The sequence below is a fragment of the Pteronotus mesoamericanus genome, unplaced genomic scaffold (assembly GCF_021234165.1).
Source record: "Pteronotus mesoamericanus isolate MK-2021 breed Mesoamerican mustached bat unplaced genomic scaffold, CSHL_Meso_final contig_98, whole genome shotgun sequence".
Lineage (NCBI taxonomy): Eukaryota > Metazoa > Chordata > Mammalia > Chiroptera > Mormoopidae > Pteronotus > Pteronotus mesoamericanus.
The window spans coordinates 3,043,323-3,063,838 of NW_026555295.1; the positions used below are offsets into that span (position 1 = coordinate 3,043,323).

The window sequence follows — 20,516 nt, forward strand, 5'->3', positions numbered from 1 at the left end:
AACAGACTGACTTTGTTTAAAAAAAAACAAAACACCAGAGTCATTGGGATAACATGAGAGATTAGAAATGGTATTATCCTCAGTAAATGAAAGTGGGTTGCAATGAAGGAGAGTCATTAAGAGGAGGCAAAACATTTGAGTCATCACACCAAAAAGACACTAAACACAGTCATGTTTATTTCAAAACATAAAGTGGACTCCATATTAATAAATACATTTAACATTGAGTGTAGAAAAACTACTGTGAATGTTCTAAGAAAACAGTTTACTACAGAATCAGGAAAAGGTACTCTTTTATCTGTAGGCCATTGATAAAACAATGGGAGTTGGAAGAGACTCATGGATATTACGTGAAATTGGAGGAGGAAAGAGAGCTGAAAAATCAGGAAGAATTTTCTACTTTTCTTTCCTTACTAGGGACTTAAAATTAAAAATCTGAAATTGGGAAATACACCTTCACACACATCCCTGGTGTACTCCTCAGTTTTGGATTAGAATCACTGGTTAGTGGACATGATCAAAAATTGGAAACAGTTACCCGATTTGAATTTAGGTCAGATTACTTTGGTTGAAAATGGGTTCATGAGGTTCCCTCACAGCCAAGCAGGAGCTGCTACAGCTTATTCTTAAAGCTCAGGAGCAACCACAGCATCATTAACTGGAGAACTGAAAACACTGAACAATGTTGACAGCTACCTCCACTAGCTCTGTCTAGACTTAGGTGCTTCAGTGCTGTCTTTGTACAAACCCATCATCCAAGCTGCCTGCCTGTGGTCCAGCCCCTGCACCCTCTGGAGCTTGGACTGGGGGTACACATTAGCCAGGCAGCTGCTCAGGCCCCTCACCCATGGGGAGAATCCATTAGGGGAACCCATATGGCCACTTTTTTTTCTCTCCAAACATTCAAATGCAACATTCTCAAAGACTTGGAGTTCCCCATTCCAATGATAATAAATGATAGAGAAATGTTCCTGAAAGGGACAAAGATAGACCCTTCTCAGAACAGCCTCAAGAGGGAGTAGAATATGCCTGCTCTGAGTGGCTTGAAGGCATGGCAAAGGGCCCGGCTACTCCTGGCTTCCTCAGATCCTTTTCTCAGAAGACATAGTAAGGACATAATAACTTGCCAGGCTATAGTAAGTGAAAGAAGGCTCCAACCTAAAAGCCACCACTGCACTGCTGGCTGTCAGGAAGTTTCTGGGTAGAGGGAGGAAGGAAGACAAGAGATCTCCCTCATTTTGATACAGAATCTTGTGGCCAAGAGCAAGGGGAGGAGGCGCAAAAGAACAAAAGGAGTTTATGCCTCTTTTTCGGAACAATTTTAAAGGGAAGAGTTGTCTCTGGTTCTGGAGGCCAGGATTTAGCCAAGAAGGGACAGCAGCTGGATGACCATGAGTATTAGAATCACAGGGCTGTTGGGTTTTAAGCTTAGGAGGACTTCAAGGATTTGCTTCATTTCCCAGAAGAACCTGAGGTCTGGAAAGATTAAGCTGTGCACCAACCCCACATAGCTTGCTACATCTGCTTGGGGGAAACAGGGAGTGGCAGAGAGACTTCAGTGAGCCATGCAGCGGGGTGCAGGTGAACATCACGTGGTGTGTGGTTAGTTACATTTAGAACCCCCACAGGTGAAAAGTTCCCACCCCTGGGCCCTGTCTTGTTGATCTGTCACTAGAAGTGAATAGATCCTGGACCGAGCTTATCTGTGGGGTTCTCTCAGGAGGGTGATGAGGAGCTGCAGGTGAATCTCACTTCCCAGTCCGGGAGGTCACCTGGATGGCTTTGATCCACTCAGTGCGCTCCTTGGGGGTGGCCGCTTGCAAGAAATAATGAACTTCATCAGCTGTGATGATCTCAAAGAGGTTCTCTTCTTCACTCTTCTTGCCTGGTGAAAGAGAATGTGAATGACAGTGCACGAGGCCACCACAGAAAGGCTGCCTAGTTCACCCTCCTTCTCTAAGGAATGAAGTCCCATTTTTGTTTTAGTGTTCTAAGGAAATCAATTATGTAATTTTCAAACTTACCATCATTGAATGATCATATATATTTATTGTATTTGTATACACACACACACACACACACATAGGTACATAGTGTGATTGTGTATGTGTGTTTAAGAAATAAGTGAAACACTCAAGGAGGAACATTTTCTTTAGAGTTTACAAACTAAATCTCTCATTTTTGCATACCAATAGTGTTCGGTGAGTGACCTCTGATAGTGTCTAATGAGTATTTCCTGTACTCATAACATAAATGAAGGGCTGACCCTAATGTAGTTTTTAAATTTATAAATAAATAAATAGCCAGGCCCACCACCAGTACCAGCAGTATAGCCTGAACTTGTTTTTATCAAAGACTAAGTTAGAGTCTCTGCTAAGAGTGAAGACAATAACCTGGCCAATACTATGACAAGACTTAAAACATCTACCTCAAATCAAAAAGCAGGATGCTCCCAATGCCCAAACTAAAACAGAATTCCATGGGGAGAGAGGAGTGAGCAGATTCAGGAGTAGTAAAAAACAAAAAACAAAACAACAACAACAACAAAAAAACTAGGCATTTGCAGCTGGAGTGTTTTCCCATCAATCTTTATAACATCATAAACCCAAAAGGACAAGGCAAAACCAGGGTTTGTATGTCTAAACAACATCTCCACAGTGAAACCACCATGCCTGCACCTGAGAAGTGAATCTACACCACCATGCTTATTCCATGCACCAAATCATACACTTGTGGTCGAGGACCCAGAGATCATCTAATGCAAGCCCCTCAATCTCAGAGGAGGAACTAAGACCTAGGTTAGTTAGGTGATTCACCCAAGGCCCTGCCACTAATTGACTAGCACAGACCTAATTACAACCCAGGTATACCTTCCACTCACTGCATGATTGTTTTGGTTTTTTTTGTGGGAAATTTCCTGGTCTGTAAAAGCCTCCCATTAAGGAATGTCATGGGCTGGTTACAGGCATAAGGAGGTAACAAGTTTGTCCATTCAAGCCAGTTCTGATGTGAAGGATTTTTCTCAGTATTGCTCAACAATTTACTCAAGGCATTCACAAAATCTCTCCAACTCCTCAAGACCCAGAGAGCCGGCATAGCAGTAGGGAAAGCAGTAGGTTTTCAGACAGCAGTTCATTCATGCTTACGCCTGGTTAATGGAATGGTCGATAGTTGTTGGCTCAGGATGCCCATGTGTGGGAAAGGAGCCTACGCAGACACACCTCTTTCAAACAAACTGCATTCTTACCATCTGGGTTGCTCTCCACTGAAGTCACCACACAGCCTCTCAAATGAATTGCTCCCAGGGGATCTTCCCCCTAGAGGAGAGAGGAGTCCTTCGTTATGTTTCCTAAGTACAAAGTATGGATATACCTTATCTTGATGGCACAAAAGCCACACAGACTCACTCTGGTATCGATCAGGGCCCCCAAAATAGATAAGAGCAGAAGGAGATTAAAAGAAACCCTATCCAGATCCACCACCCCCCACCTCACCCAAGGAGGCAGGATGAAGACACAAGTCAATCTGAACACCATGTCTAGAGGAAAGTGGGAGGGGAGGTGGAAGGGCTTAATCATCACAACCCACAAGAGAAGAAGTGTGTTTTTCCAGAGCTCTTTGGTCCTGTGCAACTATCCCTCAAGAAAGGGAATCAAAGAGCCCTGCACTGCAAGCAGAGGCTGAGGACCCAACCCAGATGGAGTTGTCTTTATGCTTTAGAGTTGGCTCAGTTTACTGAGGAAAAACTCCCTTCTGAATACTCGGGAGTCTAAATTCCTAGATTTAAACGATGCTTTCATCCAAGTTGGCCTACAAGAGAAAGTATCAATTTTTTTTTTTTTTTTTGCATATTAAACCAAGAGCAAAATGTTCAACTGGTTGAGTCCCTCTGAAAATATTAGATAGGGGCAAACAAAAAAAGGTATGTTGAGTTGACTAACAGATGACAATTTAGTGATATTTTCTTCCATCCCTGAGCTTATGCTGGCCTCAAGCCTAAGATCTCAAATTTTTGCAACAAGAGAAAGTAGGAAAAGGTAGAGAAAGGAGGGAGAAAAAAGTGGGAGAGTGAAGAGAAAAAGTGTATATCAACAGAGCAGAAAAGGGAATAGAAAACTCTGTGAACAAATGCAGTGGAGGCTTCTAGGAGAATGGGTTTGACCACAGGATCTCACCCCAGCAGGGTCATAGTAGTGCAGATATGCAGGGTCTTCTCTCAGGATGAACTTCCTGACTTTCCAGTTTTTCCTCCTATGCCCCTATATCCAGGATCAACATGAGAAAAGAATGGTGAGTTCTTAGCATCACTCTATACACATACAATATAAATCTGAATTGAAAAAAAGACAAATAGTTCTAATACTAATTCTAGGAGAACCAGGCCCTAACCCAGATCTTTGTCAGAGAGAGAGCACTGTGGCCCATGAACAACTTGGATATTATTAAACTGTGGATTAAATTATTTCTAAGATGTCTTCCAACTTGGTATTACACAAGATAGTACTATGTATATACAATGTACGTTGTTAGGTAATGTGGCAGCTATAAAAAGATTTAAGATATGGCCCTACTCTTCATAGAGTTTATAGCTTAGGTATAAAAATTCAATAGCAAATATCTAAATCAAATAATGGGTATAGAAAATAATGGATTTCAAAAAATTTAAATGAGAGAGATGTGATTCTGGGTTTGTACGTCAAAGAAAGTCTTACAGAGACCTATGCTTATCCATGTGAGTGAGAAAGAGGTAGGTGAGAGACCACTGACAACAAAAAAGCAGTGGGAGTGCACAAGGCGTATTCAGATGTGATGAATAAAAGCAATCTGACTAGGAGGCAGGGATTAAAAGGAGCAGTTGAGTCAAAGTTGGAGAAGCAGAAAGAGACTTAGTAAAAATAAAAGGTGGGGTTGTCACCGAGGTGGAAGTGAAAAGATAAATGTGACAACAGACAGAACGGACCAGCTGGTTAGATTAAAGATAAGTCGGGGCAAGATAATAAGGTAAAAAGAGGTCATTGGGAAATCATTGCAATAATTCAGGCATAACATTATCAGGGGCTAACGCCAGGCAGCCACAAAGGAAATGAGAAAGAGTAGTTGTTGTGCCAGAGATGGTGAAAAAGAATAGGACTTGGCCTTTTCTAATAGAATTAAACATTGACACTGTTTAGATTGTGGGTTTTGAGGGCAGAGTTTGTATCTTGTTTGTCTTTGGTCCTCTAATTGCCCAGCACTGTGCTTGGCACATGGAAGCTGCTTCATATCTATTTTCAATTGCCTTGAATTATCCAGTTAATTCAATTAGCTTATAGCAGGTTTTCAAAATGTCACAGTAAACCTGAGTGTATGATCGCCAACAGAAATTCAAATGACTTAAATAACTCAGAAGCCAAAAATCATTAAATTAAAAGATACTTAGTTTCTATCTTGCCAATATAAAGAATATTGTTCTCTAACACACCACATATTAACAGCCACATAAATATATTTTCCAATATTTTTCATTGTGCTTGTATAGAAAGCAATAAAACATTTATAATTTTAGCAAACAGTGCCTCCCTTATAATTCCAGGTCAGAGACATTTAAAGGGAACTTTCAAGAATGAGTCTAAGTCATTTGATCAAATAGCTCCTCTCAAGTCTTTTGCTTGCTTGAAGATTGAATCCAGGAACCCTGTGGAGTCATAAGGGAGAATACAGACTATTTCTTTCTGCTATTTTGTGTTCAGAATGGCTTTTGCAAAGCATCAACCTCTAAAATTCTTATGAATTTCTGTGCTTTGCCTTAGCCAATGTTGCCTCTAAAATGTAGACCCTAAAGTTTCTGCCCATACCATTTCATCTTGACCTGCAGACATACAAAGCACATACCCTCTGAAATTACTGGGTGAATACCAAGTTCTCATGAGTCAACAGAGGAAGAAGGTTAACAGGAAGATGTGAAACCAGCCAACCCCAGACAACCACCTTATTTCCTTTCAGCCCTTACTAGCATTACAACGTGACATGCTGAAGAGTTTGGTGTTCGTAAGTGGGTGCCTGGCTGACCATCTCTCATCTAATGAGTATTTCCTGAGGGATTTTAAGGAATGCATGTATGCCTGGGGGTGCCAAGGATTGTTGCTGATCTGTCAAAGTCATCTACTTACATTTGATTGAATTAATTCTACAAATGTTTATTGCCTATTATAGGCCAAGAAGGATGCTGAACTTCACAGCAGATATGAGGGGAAAAAAAAGAATAACACATTGTCCTTCTTCATCAAAGAACCTACAATGGTTGAGAAACCAAATATTTTATGCATTGTGATAACAGAGTAAATTATATTTTAAAAGATTATATTGAATATAATCCAATCTCATTCATCCTCAAATTTGTTCCATTCCCCCAAGTAGAATTATTTCCTCTGGGCTCGGAGAAATGGAGAGGAAAAGGTGGGGAAGGGAGGGGCCAGACCTGCAGTTGGAATCAGTTACTTCACCACTGAAGGTGTGGAACACAGATGTCCTTTTTCTTTGTAAGCATTCCATGCAGGCTAACCTTGGCTAACTCCCAGCAGTAGACCCAGGGCTGCTTAGATTTTGTGGCCCTTAAAAAGGTAATTTTTAAAAATTCCCTCAGATGACTCTCATATGAACCAGGGTTATAAACCCCTGAACTAAGAGATTAGAAACATTAAAGAGGACTGTCAATTCATATAGAAGAGGTTTTTGTTCCCTTCTCCATCCCCTCTAAAAAAAGAGAGGAAAAAATATTGTTAAAGAAAAAAATTCCTGAAGGTGCATAGATTGCTTTCTTTTCATATTTAAAGGAGATTTATAAGGATGACTATTTGAATAGCAGTATTTGGTAATAGGCTATATTAGCCCTTGAGAAAAAAGCTAGCTCTGTGGTTCCCAGTCTTGACCACACACCCATAGGGAGCTATAAAATCCAGAGACTGGCTACATTGGCCTGGCATGCTCACAGGTCCCTAGAGGATTACAATGTGCACTAACTGGGCTGGCTAAGGCTAAATTAGAGCTATCAAAGGCCCAGTGAAGGAAGGTGAAGGAAAACATGGAAGCAAGCACACTTCTAGTCCCCGCTGTCTTTAACACACACTCAGGCACCCACTGTCCTCAGCCAGTTTTTGATGACCCAGGGTCTCCACTGAGCTGCTTTGCCCAGACATGACTCCAGTCCAGCTCAGTCTTTGCCCCTTCTCAGCCTTCATGGTCAGTTTTCTCAGGACTCCTCTTTAGGCTAGAGCTTGTCCGATCAACTAATTCAAGAAAAGGCATTAATGGCTGATAACAATATAGAATTATAGAAGGAATCAACAACATGAACAAATAATGAGATTCCCTCCCAAATTACTCTTGTCTTAATGGCCACCTCCCAGCACCTGTAATCAAAAAGCTGGGAACATAGGAATGTTTGGCAGGACTAAAGTGGAAGCCACCAGTGGGCAAACTCTGTCTATCTTCCCTGTGTAAGGCTGGCCTTGCTCCTATGATTTTCCTTTAATCTAGTGACTGGTCACCCTGTGATAAAAGTTATTAGAATATTCTGTATATTCTTTCTAAATCCTTGCTGTACTATTTCTTAGGACCCTAATATAAGGTAAGTTTACCACACTAATTCCCCACTTCCCCTAGTGAAACTCAAAATCCATTTCTATTTCTAATCTCAGTTAACCCAAATCCTTTTTTTTAAATGTAAATATATGCTCAGCATTGGTTCTCCCTTCTTTGCCCTGAAAGTTCAAGGTCCCATTATGAGTTAAGTCAAATCTCAGTCCCATGGGACTTACAGACAGTGCACAAAAATCTCCTTACAGCAACCAGATTCTCCCTGTTATATACTGCAGTGCCTTTAAGAAAGCTCACAGCACAACCAAAAGGGCAAAACTTTGGCTTCATACAGCAGCTTTCCCTTCTGTGACACCAGGTACTGGTATCAGTTTATTTCATCCTGAATATTCCTTTGTCTTCCTATTGCTTCTGCTTCTACTAGGTACTGGCCCTGGATTTCTCCCTCAGCCCCAATCCTCACATTCTCTTTCTTACTTCTTGGCATTTCATGTCTTGGCACCTGGCAACTAACTACAGCTCTTCAGCTCACCCTAGCCCTTGCCTTCCAGACTAACAGTAGCCTATACCTGTGGACATCTGGTAACTGTACATGACTTGCCCCCAGGACTGAGTCCTTGCTCTCCAACTGGATTTGACCTTTGCTGCTGCTCCTGTAGAGTTGGTCTCAGACATGCCCTAGATTTGGTCTCACTATATCCTACTCACAACCTGGAATGGCCCTTTTCTTGTTCTCAACAATATATGATGTTCCTTTTCTGGGTGTGGCTTATAACTGTTCCCTGGTTACTTTGTAGAGAAGAGGGATAAACAAACAGAAGTATTTTCATTATGAAACATCTCTGTCTTTTGCATAACACCTCTTAGCCAATTGAATTCATCCAGCTAATTAAAAGATCAATATTTTTCTTGAAACATCCCTTTTTCCCATGATATAGATAAAAGGGGAGTTTCCTTTTTTCAAGGTACATCTTCTGCCCTGACTGCCTCGGTTCTCCTGACCCAATATCACTTTGATCATCTATTTAGTTATCTGTCTACCCTTCACTCCATGGGTTTTATGTACTAGTTGACTATTGGTCAAATGAAATACCACTTGGTGGTTAGAAAGAAAAAGGACTGGATAAGAAGGAAAGGCTAGAAAAGGATAGTGGTGGTCACTCACCTGCTTCAGTAAACATCCCTGCTTGATAATGACTCCTCTGAATTCTTCTTTCAGAACTACATCATCATCACTGGAATTCTCTTCACAGAAGAACCCACTGTCTGGCTATTGGAAAACAAAATAGCAAGTTTATTTGACCAGTCTTTGGTGTATTGCTGCTTGTACACTGTTCACCAGCACATGACCCTATCTACTACTTCCAGGCACTAGGGCAGGCTCCTTCTCCTCCTGTGGTTTATAACCCAACTTGAACTTTAAGGGCTGTCCTTGGTTATCTCATTCCTCCTCCCATTTTATCTTGTTTCTAGATGCTCTTCCTCTCTAGTTTCCACTCATGTGATCTTGTTGATATCAATTCATTTTCTTGGGTTCCCCAAGCTATGCAAGTTAGAGTACACAAAACATAGAGTTTATTCTTTTTCTAACTGAATTTATTGGGGGGTGACATTGGTTATTAAAATTATATAGGTTTCAAGTGTACAATTCTATAATACATCATCTATATATTGTATTGTGTGTTCATCTGAGTTTTTCTTGTATTATCATTACTTATTAATTATTGTATTATTTTCTATATGAACAACTGTAAACTTATGTTTGCCTACCTTGTATTTTAAGCCTAACTCAGCACATTTCTTCCTTCAAAGCCTTTCTTCTCTTGGGACCTCATGGCCACATCCTTGAAAGTACAGTTGACTAACTTATAATACACTGGGCAACAAGATCTCCATAATGACCTCTGCCACTCAGCCCTTTCTACTTTGAGAAGACCAAGAGCTGGTGCTCAGCCTCATCCTTTGAGGTCAGCAGGGAACTGGGACTTGCTCAGCTATAAGCAAGCAATGAATCATATAGAGGAAGAGGAGCCACTGTGTTGGGTATTTTTAGTATCCCACATTTAAATGGCTATAAACAACCAAATTAAAGGTCTAAAAATATGTACACTGACAGCGGAAGTTCCTCCAAAGTGAAATGAAGCTTTCTCTGGGGCATTCACATCATTTCTGTAAAGGGCTCTTAAGTAACTTCCTAACTTCTGTGCTCTGATCCCAAATAGAAATAAAACTACCAAAATCCCCCTAGAAATCCATTGTTGCAGGATTTCTCACATGGCCCAAGATTAGGTTCCTGTTGTGTAATATAGTATTTCCCGATCTGTGGTAAGCATACCATATGCCCATGTACACAGATGATTGCAGAAGGGAATGTGGATACACACATTTTGTACTAAGTTGTATATTTCCATGTATATTTAGAAAAATACAATTAGCATATTGTGATTTTAAGGATCTCCCTCAGGAAAGGAAGCTCCATGAGGACTGCAATTTTTATTCTTTTAAACTGCTGTTATCTCCTTTGTCTAGGGGAGTGTTCAGCATGTATTACGGCCAAATCAGTTTTTGAAAATGAATTTTTGCTTAGAATAAGAATAGACATAATAAAGTTTTAAAAGTCCTTTTAAAGAAAACCATTCAAGTAAACAATATTTTCCTTTAAACTGAACCACTTGGATGTGGCAGCCATTGGGTTGGGAGCAGCTCTCAATGTGCTGTAGAGATCTGGGCCTCTCTTTCACATATGTGGATATAAGTTGAAATCAGCCTAGAATCTTCCCAGAGCAATCTCCATTACAGGAAGAGTAGCTAGGTAGCTTTTCTTACTTACAAAGTAGTAGAAGGCATCAGGGTTGTCCAGGAAAGGGTTTTCAGCAGTACCATCCACTGCATTCTTGGACAGGTCTCCTGCAGGCTGCAGGTACCCTTCATTGAGCAGTGAGGAGGCGATCATGAGCCCTTCCTGGCGATTCCGAACAGACTGGTTGGAAATCAGCCAGTCAATGACACAGTTACCTGGATAGGACCATCAGAGGGAAGGTTAAGTCTCCTAATCAAAGAACAAATACTGACAGTCACCTCTGGAAAGCTCCAGAGCACCTTCATGTCTCATTTGTCTCTTTCCTGTTATTCCAAGAAGGAAAAACAAAATCAGTGGGATAGATACCTGGAAACAGACTTCTGCCCAAGATGGAGACGTAGGTAGATATATTTTGCCTCCTCACACAACCAAAAGGACAACAAATTTTAAAACAAAAAATAACCAGAACTGCCAGAAAATCAAACTGTATGGAAGTCTGACAACTAAGGAGTTAAAGAAGAAATGTTCATCCAGATCAGTAGGAGGGGTGGAGGCAGGCCACAGGGGTGGAGAGGCCAAGTGGCAAGGCAGAGCCTAGAGGACCAGGTGGATGAGGCCCTGGCTGGCGAACCAGGCAGTTCCACATTTACGTGGGGATAAACCACGAAGAACAGCTGGGGAGCAAGATAGTCAGCGCAACCCAGGATTCCAGTGAAGGAGAAGAAAGCCTCAAACCTCGGGTGGTAAAAACCTGTGGGAGCTAAGGCAGTGGGAGAAACTCTCAGCCTCACAGGAGAATCCATTGGAGAGAGGCACAAGGTCCTAGAACATACACAAACCCACCCACCCAGAAATCAACACTAGAAGGACCCAATTTGCTTGTGGGTAGCAGGGGAAGTGACTGAAAGCCAGCTGAGAGCTGAGCAAGCAGCATTGTTCCCTCTCCGATGCCTCCCCCACATACAGCATCACAACTCAGCAACCTGGGTTGCCCCGCCCTAACGAATAATACCTAAGGGTCCACCTGTCCCAACCTAAAAGGTGTGCTGAGAAAAAGAAATATGGCCCAAGTGAAAGAACAGATCAAAACTCCAAAAATAGAACTAAGCAATGAACAGATAGCCAATCTATCAGATGCACAGTTCAAAACACTGGTAATCAGAATGCTCACTGAATTGGTTGAGTATGGTCACACAATGAAGGAAAAAGTAAAGGCTATACAAAGTAAAATAAAGAAAAATATACAGGGAACCAACAGTAAAGGCAAGGAAACCAGTATTCAAACCAATGACTGGGAACAGAAGGAAGAAATAAACATTCAACCAGAACCAAATGAAGAAACAAAAATTCAAAAAAAATGAGGAGAGGCTTAGGAACCTCTGGGACAACTTTAAATGTTCCAACATCTGAAACATAGGGGTGCCAGAAGGAGAAGAGGAAGAGCAAGAAATTGAAAACTTATTTGAAAAAATAATGAAGGAGAACTTCCTCAATCTGGCCAAGGAAATAGACTTCCAGAAAGTCCAGGAAGCTCAGAAACTCCCAAAGAAATTGGACCCAAGGAAGCACACACCAAAGTACATCATAAGTATATTACCCAAGATGAAAGATAGAGAGAGAATCTTCAAAGCAGCAAGAGAAAAGGAGACAGTTCCCTACAAAGGAGTTCCTATTAAGACTATCAGCTGATTTCTCAAAAGAAACCTTGCAGGCAAGAAGGAGCTGGCAAGAAGTTTTCAAAGTCATGAAAAGCAAGAACTTATATCCAAGATTACTCTATCCAGCAAAACTATCACTTAGAGTGGAAGGACAGATAAAGTGCTTCCCAGATAAGGTAAAGTTAAAGGAGCTTGTCAACACCAAGCCCTTATTATATGAAATGTTAAAGGCACTTATCTAAGAAAAAGAAGAAGATCAAAACTATGAACAGTAAAATGACAATAAACTCGCAACTATAGAAACTGAACTTAAAAACAAAAACAAACTAAACAAACAACTAGAACAGAAACAGAATCATAGAAATGGAGATCAGAGGGGAGGTGGAGGGGGAGGAATGGGGGAAAAGGTACAGGGAATAGGCAGCATAAATAGTAGGTACAAAACAGACAGGGGGAGGTTAAGAATAGTATAGGAAATGGAGAGGGCAAAGAACTCATACATACGACCCATGGACATGAACAAAGGTGGGGGGAAATGCTGGAGGAGGGACAGTGGAGGTGGGAGGGGAATAAAAAGGAGAAAAAAATGGGTCAACTGTAATAACATAATCAATAAAATATATATTTTAAAAAAAGACACCTGGAAACAAAGGAACTGTGTAACGACTTTTTTCCCCCTAAATCTACATGTTCTTCAAGAAGCAATGTGTCATCAAAGAAACAGTTTTTACTAACCCATTCATTTAGACTATTAACAAACATTTATTGTGCACCTAGTGGGTGCTAAGTACTGTGATGGGTTTTGAGGAGACCCACCTGAGGAATCTAGAATGGAGAGATAGGTGATAAGTAATTGTAACAGCTGCCATGCTGTGGGTCAATACAGTGGAGCTACTGGGCCAAATCTGCAGGAAGGTTTGGAAGGGGTGGGTAGGGGAAAGGGATGGCGCATGCACTGTTGGGAAAAACTTAGGAGAGGAAGTGACATTGGGCCAAGGCTTTGAAATCAGTATATGTTGACACAAAAGGAGCAGGGGCAGAGAGGAGCCAGCAGAGGCCCAGAGAACAGCAGGGTCAACAGACTCACACAAGCATGAAGCAGCAACGCTGGGGATATAGGGAAGGAGTTGATGGAGAAAAGGGGAAGGAGACAATGGAGAGAGGAAGCCACAGAGTGAGGGGAGAGCTTTGAAGGCACATTGAATAATTTGGCAGTGAGGAGCCATTGCGAGTTTCTAAGCAGGTAATAACTTGGTCAGATGTGTGTGTCCTAAATTAAAATCTGATGATAACATTTACACTGAGTGTCACACTATTTTTGCAGGGTAGCAGGGACCTTGAGGAGTCATTCAATCAACCTTCTACCTCATGAGAGGATTGCAAAGAGAATAAAATGAATTTAACTCATCAACTGGGTTATTAGCAGGCTACAATGAAGCTTTGAATTAAAAAGGACATGATCTTTACAAATGTAGCCAACCAGGGAGCCACGACCACAGGCAGTGGGAGCTGAGTCCTCCAACAGAGAGCAGTAGTATATGCCATCCTTGAAACAGGAATAAGAGAAGTCGGTTAGTGAGCCTTCTGTGAATTTTATGTATGAAAGGCTTTTGTCTACTTTTTTTCCCTCTAGAGGAATAAGCTAATTAATACTGAATTTCTGCTTTTAATTTTCACTGAAACCCTGTAAGAGGTAAGGCAATAATTGCAGGCCACATTTCACAGATAAGAATATTAAGGCTGAGAGAGTTTAAGTGACCTTAGGCCTGAGTTACACCAGCATTGGGTCTTCACTGAAGTGTTCTAACCCCAGATTCCATACTTGTTCAGCTAGGCATGCAGAAGCTTGAAAGACTAATTCAGTTTACTCTCCCTACCACCTGACATTCAAGGCTGTCCATCACATGTGAGGAGTGCCTGGGTCCCAGTCTCTGCTATAGATTTGGGTCTCCACTGAGACCACCTGACTCCTACTTGAAGGATTCACCCCAACTGAGTTTCTGGAACCCATCCTGACCTTCAATGGGGGGTACTTAGGAAGTTCTAGCCAGGGGTGTCTAAACTTGGCGTCTGTGGGCCACCACACTGGAAGAAGAAGATTTGTCTTGCACCGCACATTAAATACACAAACTCTAATGAAAACTGATGATGAGCAAAAAAAAAGGTTTTAAGTAAATTTACAATTTTGTCTTGGGCTGTGTTCATAGCCATCCTGGGCTCCATACGGCCTGCAGGCCATGGGTTGGAAACCCCTGTATCTAGCCCAACACTATGGGACTCAGGAACAGGTCACACAGGAAATAAGTCTGGCCTGGACCTTGTGCCTAGATCCACATCAATAACCCCATCCCTGCTCCCTGCCCTGTTCCCTTTTTCCTAGGCTCTGCTAGACCTCAGTCCTGCTAGAGTTAGGGCCCTGCTCTTGTCAGTTTCCCTTACCACTACCCAGGCTTGATATCTTGATCACAAATCCTAGCCCTGTCTTTTTTTTCATGTTAATGGACTACTGCCTTCACTCCAGGAGGCTGAATTCCCATGGGATACTACCCTGTTACCTGAGATCGCACCATCTAACTCTCTATCTTCCTGACCTTGACCTGGACCATATTCATGCATTATCTGTTGACTGGATTCTACATCTGTTGTCTGTTCTCAGAGTTTTCCTCCCTTGACTGCTCTATCATAAGAAAGCCATGCCTGCCATCAGACAAACATGGGCCCAATCTATAAGTCCCATCTTGCCCCCTAATGAACCATCAGCACTACCAGAGTGGTTGTTTTCTTTTACGAATGCATATTCTTCATATTTTTGCCCCATAACTTTGAACCACCATCCTCTGCTCAGCCATCTCATCAGAATTTCTTTCCACAAATACTGAAATTCTATCCAGCTTTAGAGGTCAAACTTAAGTACCATTTTCTATTCATCCCAGCAACCCTCTGAACTCTTTGTTTTTCCTGAACTCACAAAATTGATTGTCTTTTCAGACTTGTGATCTCTTTAGTGTAAACCACATTGAGAGCTTGCACAATATAGTTAGTGTGTACCAGCCGCTGTTTTAAACACATTACAGCAAATTGATAAAGTAAATGTTTATTACTATTTTATAAACAAGGAAAGTGAAGCACAAAGAGGCTAAGTTATTGATTGGCCTGAGGTTTCATGGCAAGTTGCAGAGCCAGGATTTGAACAAAGGCAGTCTGTCTCCAAAAACATGTTCTTAACCACTACACCATCTACCTAAACATACAACATTTAATGCCTGACCCTATGCAGCCTCAGACATCCCTAATATTGTTAGGTAAATCTTATATTATATTACCTCCTGTTTATCATTCTACTTCCTGTTTATCATTTTATTCAGCTCTGTGTCTATTTTAACACTATCATTTATTGGGAGGGAAAAAAATAACACTTTGATTGATAGAGCTGGAATTTCCAAAACTACGTCTTGGACAACAAAGTTCCTTTCTCCCCTTCTTTGCGTTTCCACACTAGGGAAGTACAAGCCCCGTGTTCACCAGTCTTCGTCCTGTGATCCACCCAGCATGCCCCACACAACCCCACCCCGTGCATAAGGCTGAGCGGGAGGGAGCTACATATATCCTTCCCCAGCTGCCCCACTTGCGAAGCCTTTTTTACCTGTGAAGCAGTGATTAAAAATCTTCTTGTCCTTCTCTAGGTTTAGTTCTTTTATTCCTTTTTCTGTGTCTTTCATGGACAAATACAGAGCACTGCAGAGAGATGAGAACAGACAGATGAGTGGGAGCGTTTTGGGATGGCAAGTCCTCTCAGGGCGTCCACCTTGGAGACACTGGTGGTGAGCAGAAGCTCCTCCCCTCCCCAGGGGGCCCCAGCCTTAATCTCCCCACTAGATCACAAGTAGATAAAGGGCAGAGTGGATACTTAAATAACATTGGGGCCTGCACAACATTCGACAAAACATACTAGGAAGGTAATAATTATTTCTTAAATTCATTAAGCTCCTTTGTTGATTTAACTCCTAATGCCTGAGAAAGAGAGTTGCTCTCAATTAGGTGGCAAAGATTAAAGGTTTTCAGGTCCAGTTTTCTGTACATTTTCTATCTTTAAGTTCCCCCAATTCCCATGTTCCAGGTCTTTAAGTTTCCTTCAAGAGAACATCTAGAGTAGACATTAACCTCCAAGAAAGTGAATGTTTTAACTAAGCCTATCTCTTATTCTAAAAATTATGAGACAAGGCATAATAGTGAGAAGTTCCCATTTTTGTCCTTGAAGTAATAAACTGAAGATATCCTGATCAGAGAAACTGAAAGCAACCACACAGAAAGGCACTTTCTTGTGTCATGTGGTTCCAGGTAGCACAAACATCATTCCCACTTAACTCTGACAGCCATGGCCAGAAATGTGGTCACTTGACCACCCCAGCCAGCAGCTGCAGCTAAACTAGGCACATGCTCTTGGGTCTTTGCCAAAGAGCTTTCCTGGTGAGAGAAGGTGCTCAGTCTCAACAAAGTCGATGTGCAAACTTCATCAAACTCCAGTGACATGCAAGTCTTGTGTTAGATTGTAAAAAGGGTTTTTCTTCAGTCCCTCTCAGGGTCTCTTTGTGTAAACAGAACTGTTGTTGAAAATTTTTAGCACCCAACATAGAATTCTTTCTGACTAGGCTCCTATTTCAGGTTATACTTGACATAAATGCAAAACTATCAGGAAGCAATGAGAATTTCAGGAAAAAAAAAGGACTGGCGTGATAGAAGGTATGAAATGTGCAGGAAGAAAGGAAGGAACCCTGTTCCCAATCCCTGGCAGGGCCTGAATCTACCTGTGAACCTCTAACAACATTTAGACAATAACCATCACCTTCAATTCCAAGCCAGACAATGTCAGATGACATTAAACTAGGTCAGGGCACAAATGGCTTCCAGCCAAAATGGGTGTTTACTTTGGCTGGTCCTTGCTGACAGTGGGAACGTGTGCACTTGAACTTGAAACCTCTCATGCTTTGATGCATAGCCCCTTTTTTTCCCTCCCTTCCTAGAGATCCTGAAGCTTTCTTTCAAGGCTAGCTTATTATGGCTACTTCATAAATGCAATAAGTTCTACCTCTCTGTCTCTCTTTGGCTATCTGGCTCTCTTTCTGTCTCTGCCAAGGTTATCCAAAATGAAGAATGTATACTCCATTAGCTTTCTCTCCTCAGTTGCTAGGCCTTGGAGAAGCCATGATCCCTCCTTCAGATCCAGGTAAACATCTTAGTACACCAAGAGCCAGTATGCACCAGGAAGAGTGAATAAAGCATTCAGAGGTGACCAAAGCAAGCCTTGGAACAGGTCCTGTTGTGAGAGTTCTTCAAAGGGGAAAAAGGGAAGGGGTGGAAGGAAGCAAACACAAAAAATCACCCTAAGTCAATGGTTTCTGGCAGTCGAATAGATCTCCTGGTGGATTTCCTTGCAAACTTCTGGCCTCCTTCAATACACTTAATGGCCTTCCTGATGTCCCGAACCCAGCCATCTCTCTCTTCCAGGAAGGCTGCCTGGAAGAAGTGGTCTTGCTGTTTGGTCGTAGTGATCTTAAACACAAACTAAAAATCAAAACATATCCCATTAGGAATAATTATTTACAAGGGGCCAAGGCCCCTCATGAAGTACAACAAGTGAGTCAACCCTATTCTGGAAGTATTTGGCCGAGAGAGACCCAAATATCCAGGGTGGAATGGGTGGTGGTGAGGGGGACTAACCCAGGGGGGACCATTCATATTGTAGGCCAAGCACAGGTCCAAAGGTCAGTGTCTGACAAAACATTCACTGTGGCTAGCAATGTCAGCTCACCATCCTTTTGCCGAAGTCCTGACAAGGGCTAGTCAGAGTGCTTCCTTTCAGGGGAATCATTCCTTTGGGGCTGCTGTCACTTTTTTTCTTATAGAATTCAATTCCATCTTCTAACAATACAACCCACATGGGTTTCCAGGTGTTGAACACACTCCCCTGTAATGACAAAAGAAAAGAGGCATGTAACAATGTTTTCTAAAACTATTCTATACAGAGTGCAGGACTTGGTAAATAGCTTAGTATTGGTCAGTGTGAATGCAGGTGACCCACATTTGTGTGTGACCAAGGTGCTAGGAAAGCAGCCTTCAAGAGAGGAGGGACTGCCATTCTTCTGGAACTTAAAAAAAAATTAAGATAAACTGTGTGCACATCTATAATCAGCTGATAAGCCTCTCATGGATCATTAGCAAGGAAATATTGTATGGATCTCTACTCTTCTTGGCTTTCTGGAGGCTATTTTCTGCTCCCAGCCCTGCTGATTGTGTTCAGTTCAACTCGGGGATGGGAAATATATTCTATTTCAAGTGCTAACTCCACTGAATAATAGTCAGTGCCTGACTGGACTCATTGGAATAGTGGCATGATCCAAAAGCTATGTTTTTCACAGGTGTGGAGGCCGTAAATGGTGACATGCTAGCTGCAGTTACGTCCATCCTGTGGCCTATTCAGCTTTTATCTGAATGTGAATGTCAAAAAGAAATTCAGACAGCAGGCTTGCATGCAGGATGGCTATATTGTATGAAAATCCCTTGCAAAATGGTCTGGAAAGCCAGAGTACTGCTGTTCATGTCAATGTAGCTTTTGGGGAAATCCTTACTGAAAAGTTTTCACTTTGGGTCAATGTCAACTGCCCCTGTAGCAATAAACGAACCATTCTGGCTTGCTCAAGGAAGTCTCCCTTTCTTGTCTATATTTTGGGAGAGTTTTGGAAAAGGAAGAAGATAGGCTTCTTTGTCTCTCATCCTTGGACCCAGGAGAGGCTTGGACCCTGTCGTGACTACCACAGAATAGAATTATCATCCAGTTTGCAGCAGATCCTGCTGCTTATCTTAAAGTACAAAAAAACCTCTATATAGAGGTCAAGTTGCCCCAAAAGGAAGTCTATTTATGCAAAAAGTGTAAATACTTGTGGGACTATCACTTGTCCAAGTGTTTCCTTTATTTTAGTTACTAAAAAATTTTTTTAAAATTAAAACGCTATCTCTTTTCTGCACAGGCAGAATGACTATCCATACTAACATTAGACTATATTCCATTCTTGAAAATGGGCAAGGTTGGACACTATTCCAACACATGAAATAAATTCAGTTAAATACCTTTCTGTTTTACATCTGTCTGAGAGAAACTCATATCCAGAATATAAAGAGTTCCCACAAGTCAATAAGAAAAATACAAACCATCTATTTTTAAAATGGGCAAAAGACTGAAAGAGACATGTCACTAAAGAAGTTATCCAAAAAGCCTCTGAAAAAGTGTTAAAATAATTATGCATCAGGCAAATGCAAATTAAAACTATAGCGAGATATTCTGCACACCCATTAGAATATCTAAAATTTTAAAAGATTGAGAAGAGCAAGAGTTGGCAAGGATGGTAACTGAAATTCCCATACGTGGCAAGCAGAAGTGCAAAATGGCACATCAAATTGGAAAAACTGTGCAGAATGTCCTAATTCTTAGAAGATATATGTTGAAATGTTTAGGGGTGAGGTAGTATGATGTCCGCAACTTATTCTCATAAAATGTGTGTGTATGTTTATGGAGAATATAGAGATGTGGCGAGATAAAGCAAATGTGGCCCTATGTTAGCAATTGATAAATCTACGTAAAGAGTATACAGGTAGTCAAGTATTTTTCTCATTTTTCCATGTGTTTGAAATTTTTCAAATATATTTGGGGAAATTAATAAATGAACAACACATGACACTATAATATATCAAAATTAGGGATATACTTTAAGGGAAACATAGAGACAAGTCTGTTTAATAAAGTAATTAAAATAACTGAGAATAGTAAGAGCTATATTCACAGAGATAGGAGTAAAAAGTTGGAATAAATGACTGCTAAATGCCGTTCAAGTCTAAAATGTTATATTCTACCTCAGGCCTATCAAAGATTAATAACTGCCACAGTCCCTCAGGGCTCTTCACCCTGGAATTGGGTACATTGGGAGAGGTTAGCCAGTACTGAATTACTTGTGTAGGCAATTAAAGTATAGCTACTCCTAATTCAAATGTAGCCTTAGGCGTCTGTCAGAGGAGGATGTGCCATTTGGGACTCAGGGTCATTATCATGGGGAAGGCTGATCCTCTGTAAAACAAGAGAAGTGAGAGCTGCCCCATAAAGCACAAACTTTCTTCCAGACTTGGTAGGGGTTAGTTAGGTTAGGATGGCGGGACTATGTGTGATCTCTCCTCTCAGCCATTATGACAGCCACCAGATTCTCACTGCAGTAACCTGACAGCACCTCCTCTCTATTACCCCTGTCGTTACCCCTATAGTTATCCTTTTTGTCCCTAATCTTCGTGACACTCACCCAAGAGCAAACCTGGAAGTGTGATCCTGCAATGTCTAGGGCACATTATACCTGACCAGTAAATGTGGAACTGGAACTAGGATCCAGGTTTTTTGAGTCCCAATTTTATGCTATTTCCACTTCCCCTCAGATGCCATCTTT

General features: G+C 41.4%; 1 protein-coding gene across 1 annotated transcript in view; it reads right to left on the minus strand.

Annotated features, from left to right (window-relative positions):
• Nucleotides 1-218: 218 nt before the first annotated feature.
• PLEK (pleckstrin) overlaps nucleotides 219-20,516 on the minus strand; it is a 28,858-nt gene continuing 8,560 nt past the window's right edge. The window contains exons 2-9 of the mRNA XM_054586869.1: nucleotides 17,843-17,998; nucleotides 17,414-17,595; nucleotides 15,677-15,768; nucleotides 10,406-10,590; nucleotides 8,741-8,845; nucleotides 4,176-4,259; nucleotides 3,248-3,317; nucleotides 219-1,885 (exon numbers count right to left, since the gene is read on the minus strand). Of these exons, the coding sequence (XP_054442844.1) occupies nucleotides 1,749-1,885; nucleotides 3,248-3,317; nucleotides 4,176-4,259; nucleotides 8,741-8,845; nucleotides 10,406-10,590; nucleotides 15,677-15,768; nucleotides 17,414-17,595; nucleotides 17,843-17,998 (1,011 nt within the window). The 3' untranslated portion in view covers nucleotides 219-1,748. The remainder of the gene's footprint in view (nucleotides 1,886-3,247; nucleotides 3,318-4,175; nucleotides 4,260-8,740; nucleotides 8,846-10,405; nucleotides 10,591-15,676; nucleotides 15,769-17,413; nucleotides 17,596-17,842; nucleotides 17,999-20,516) is intronic.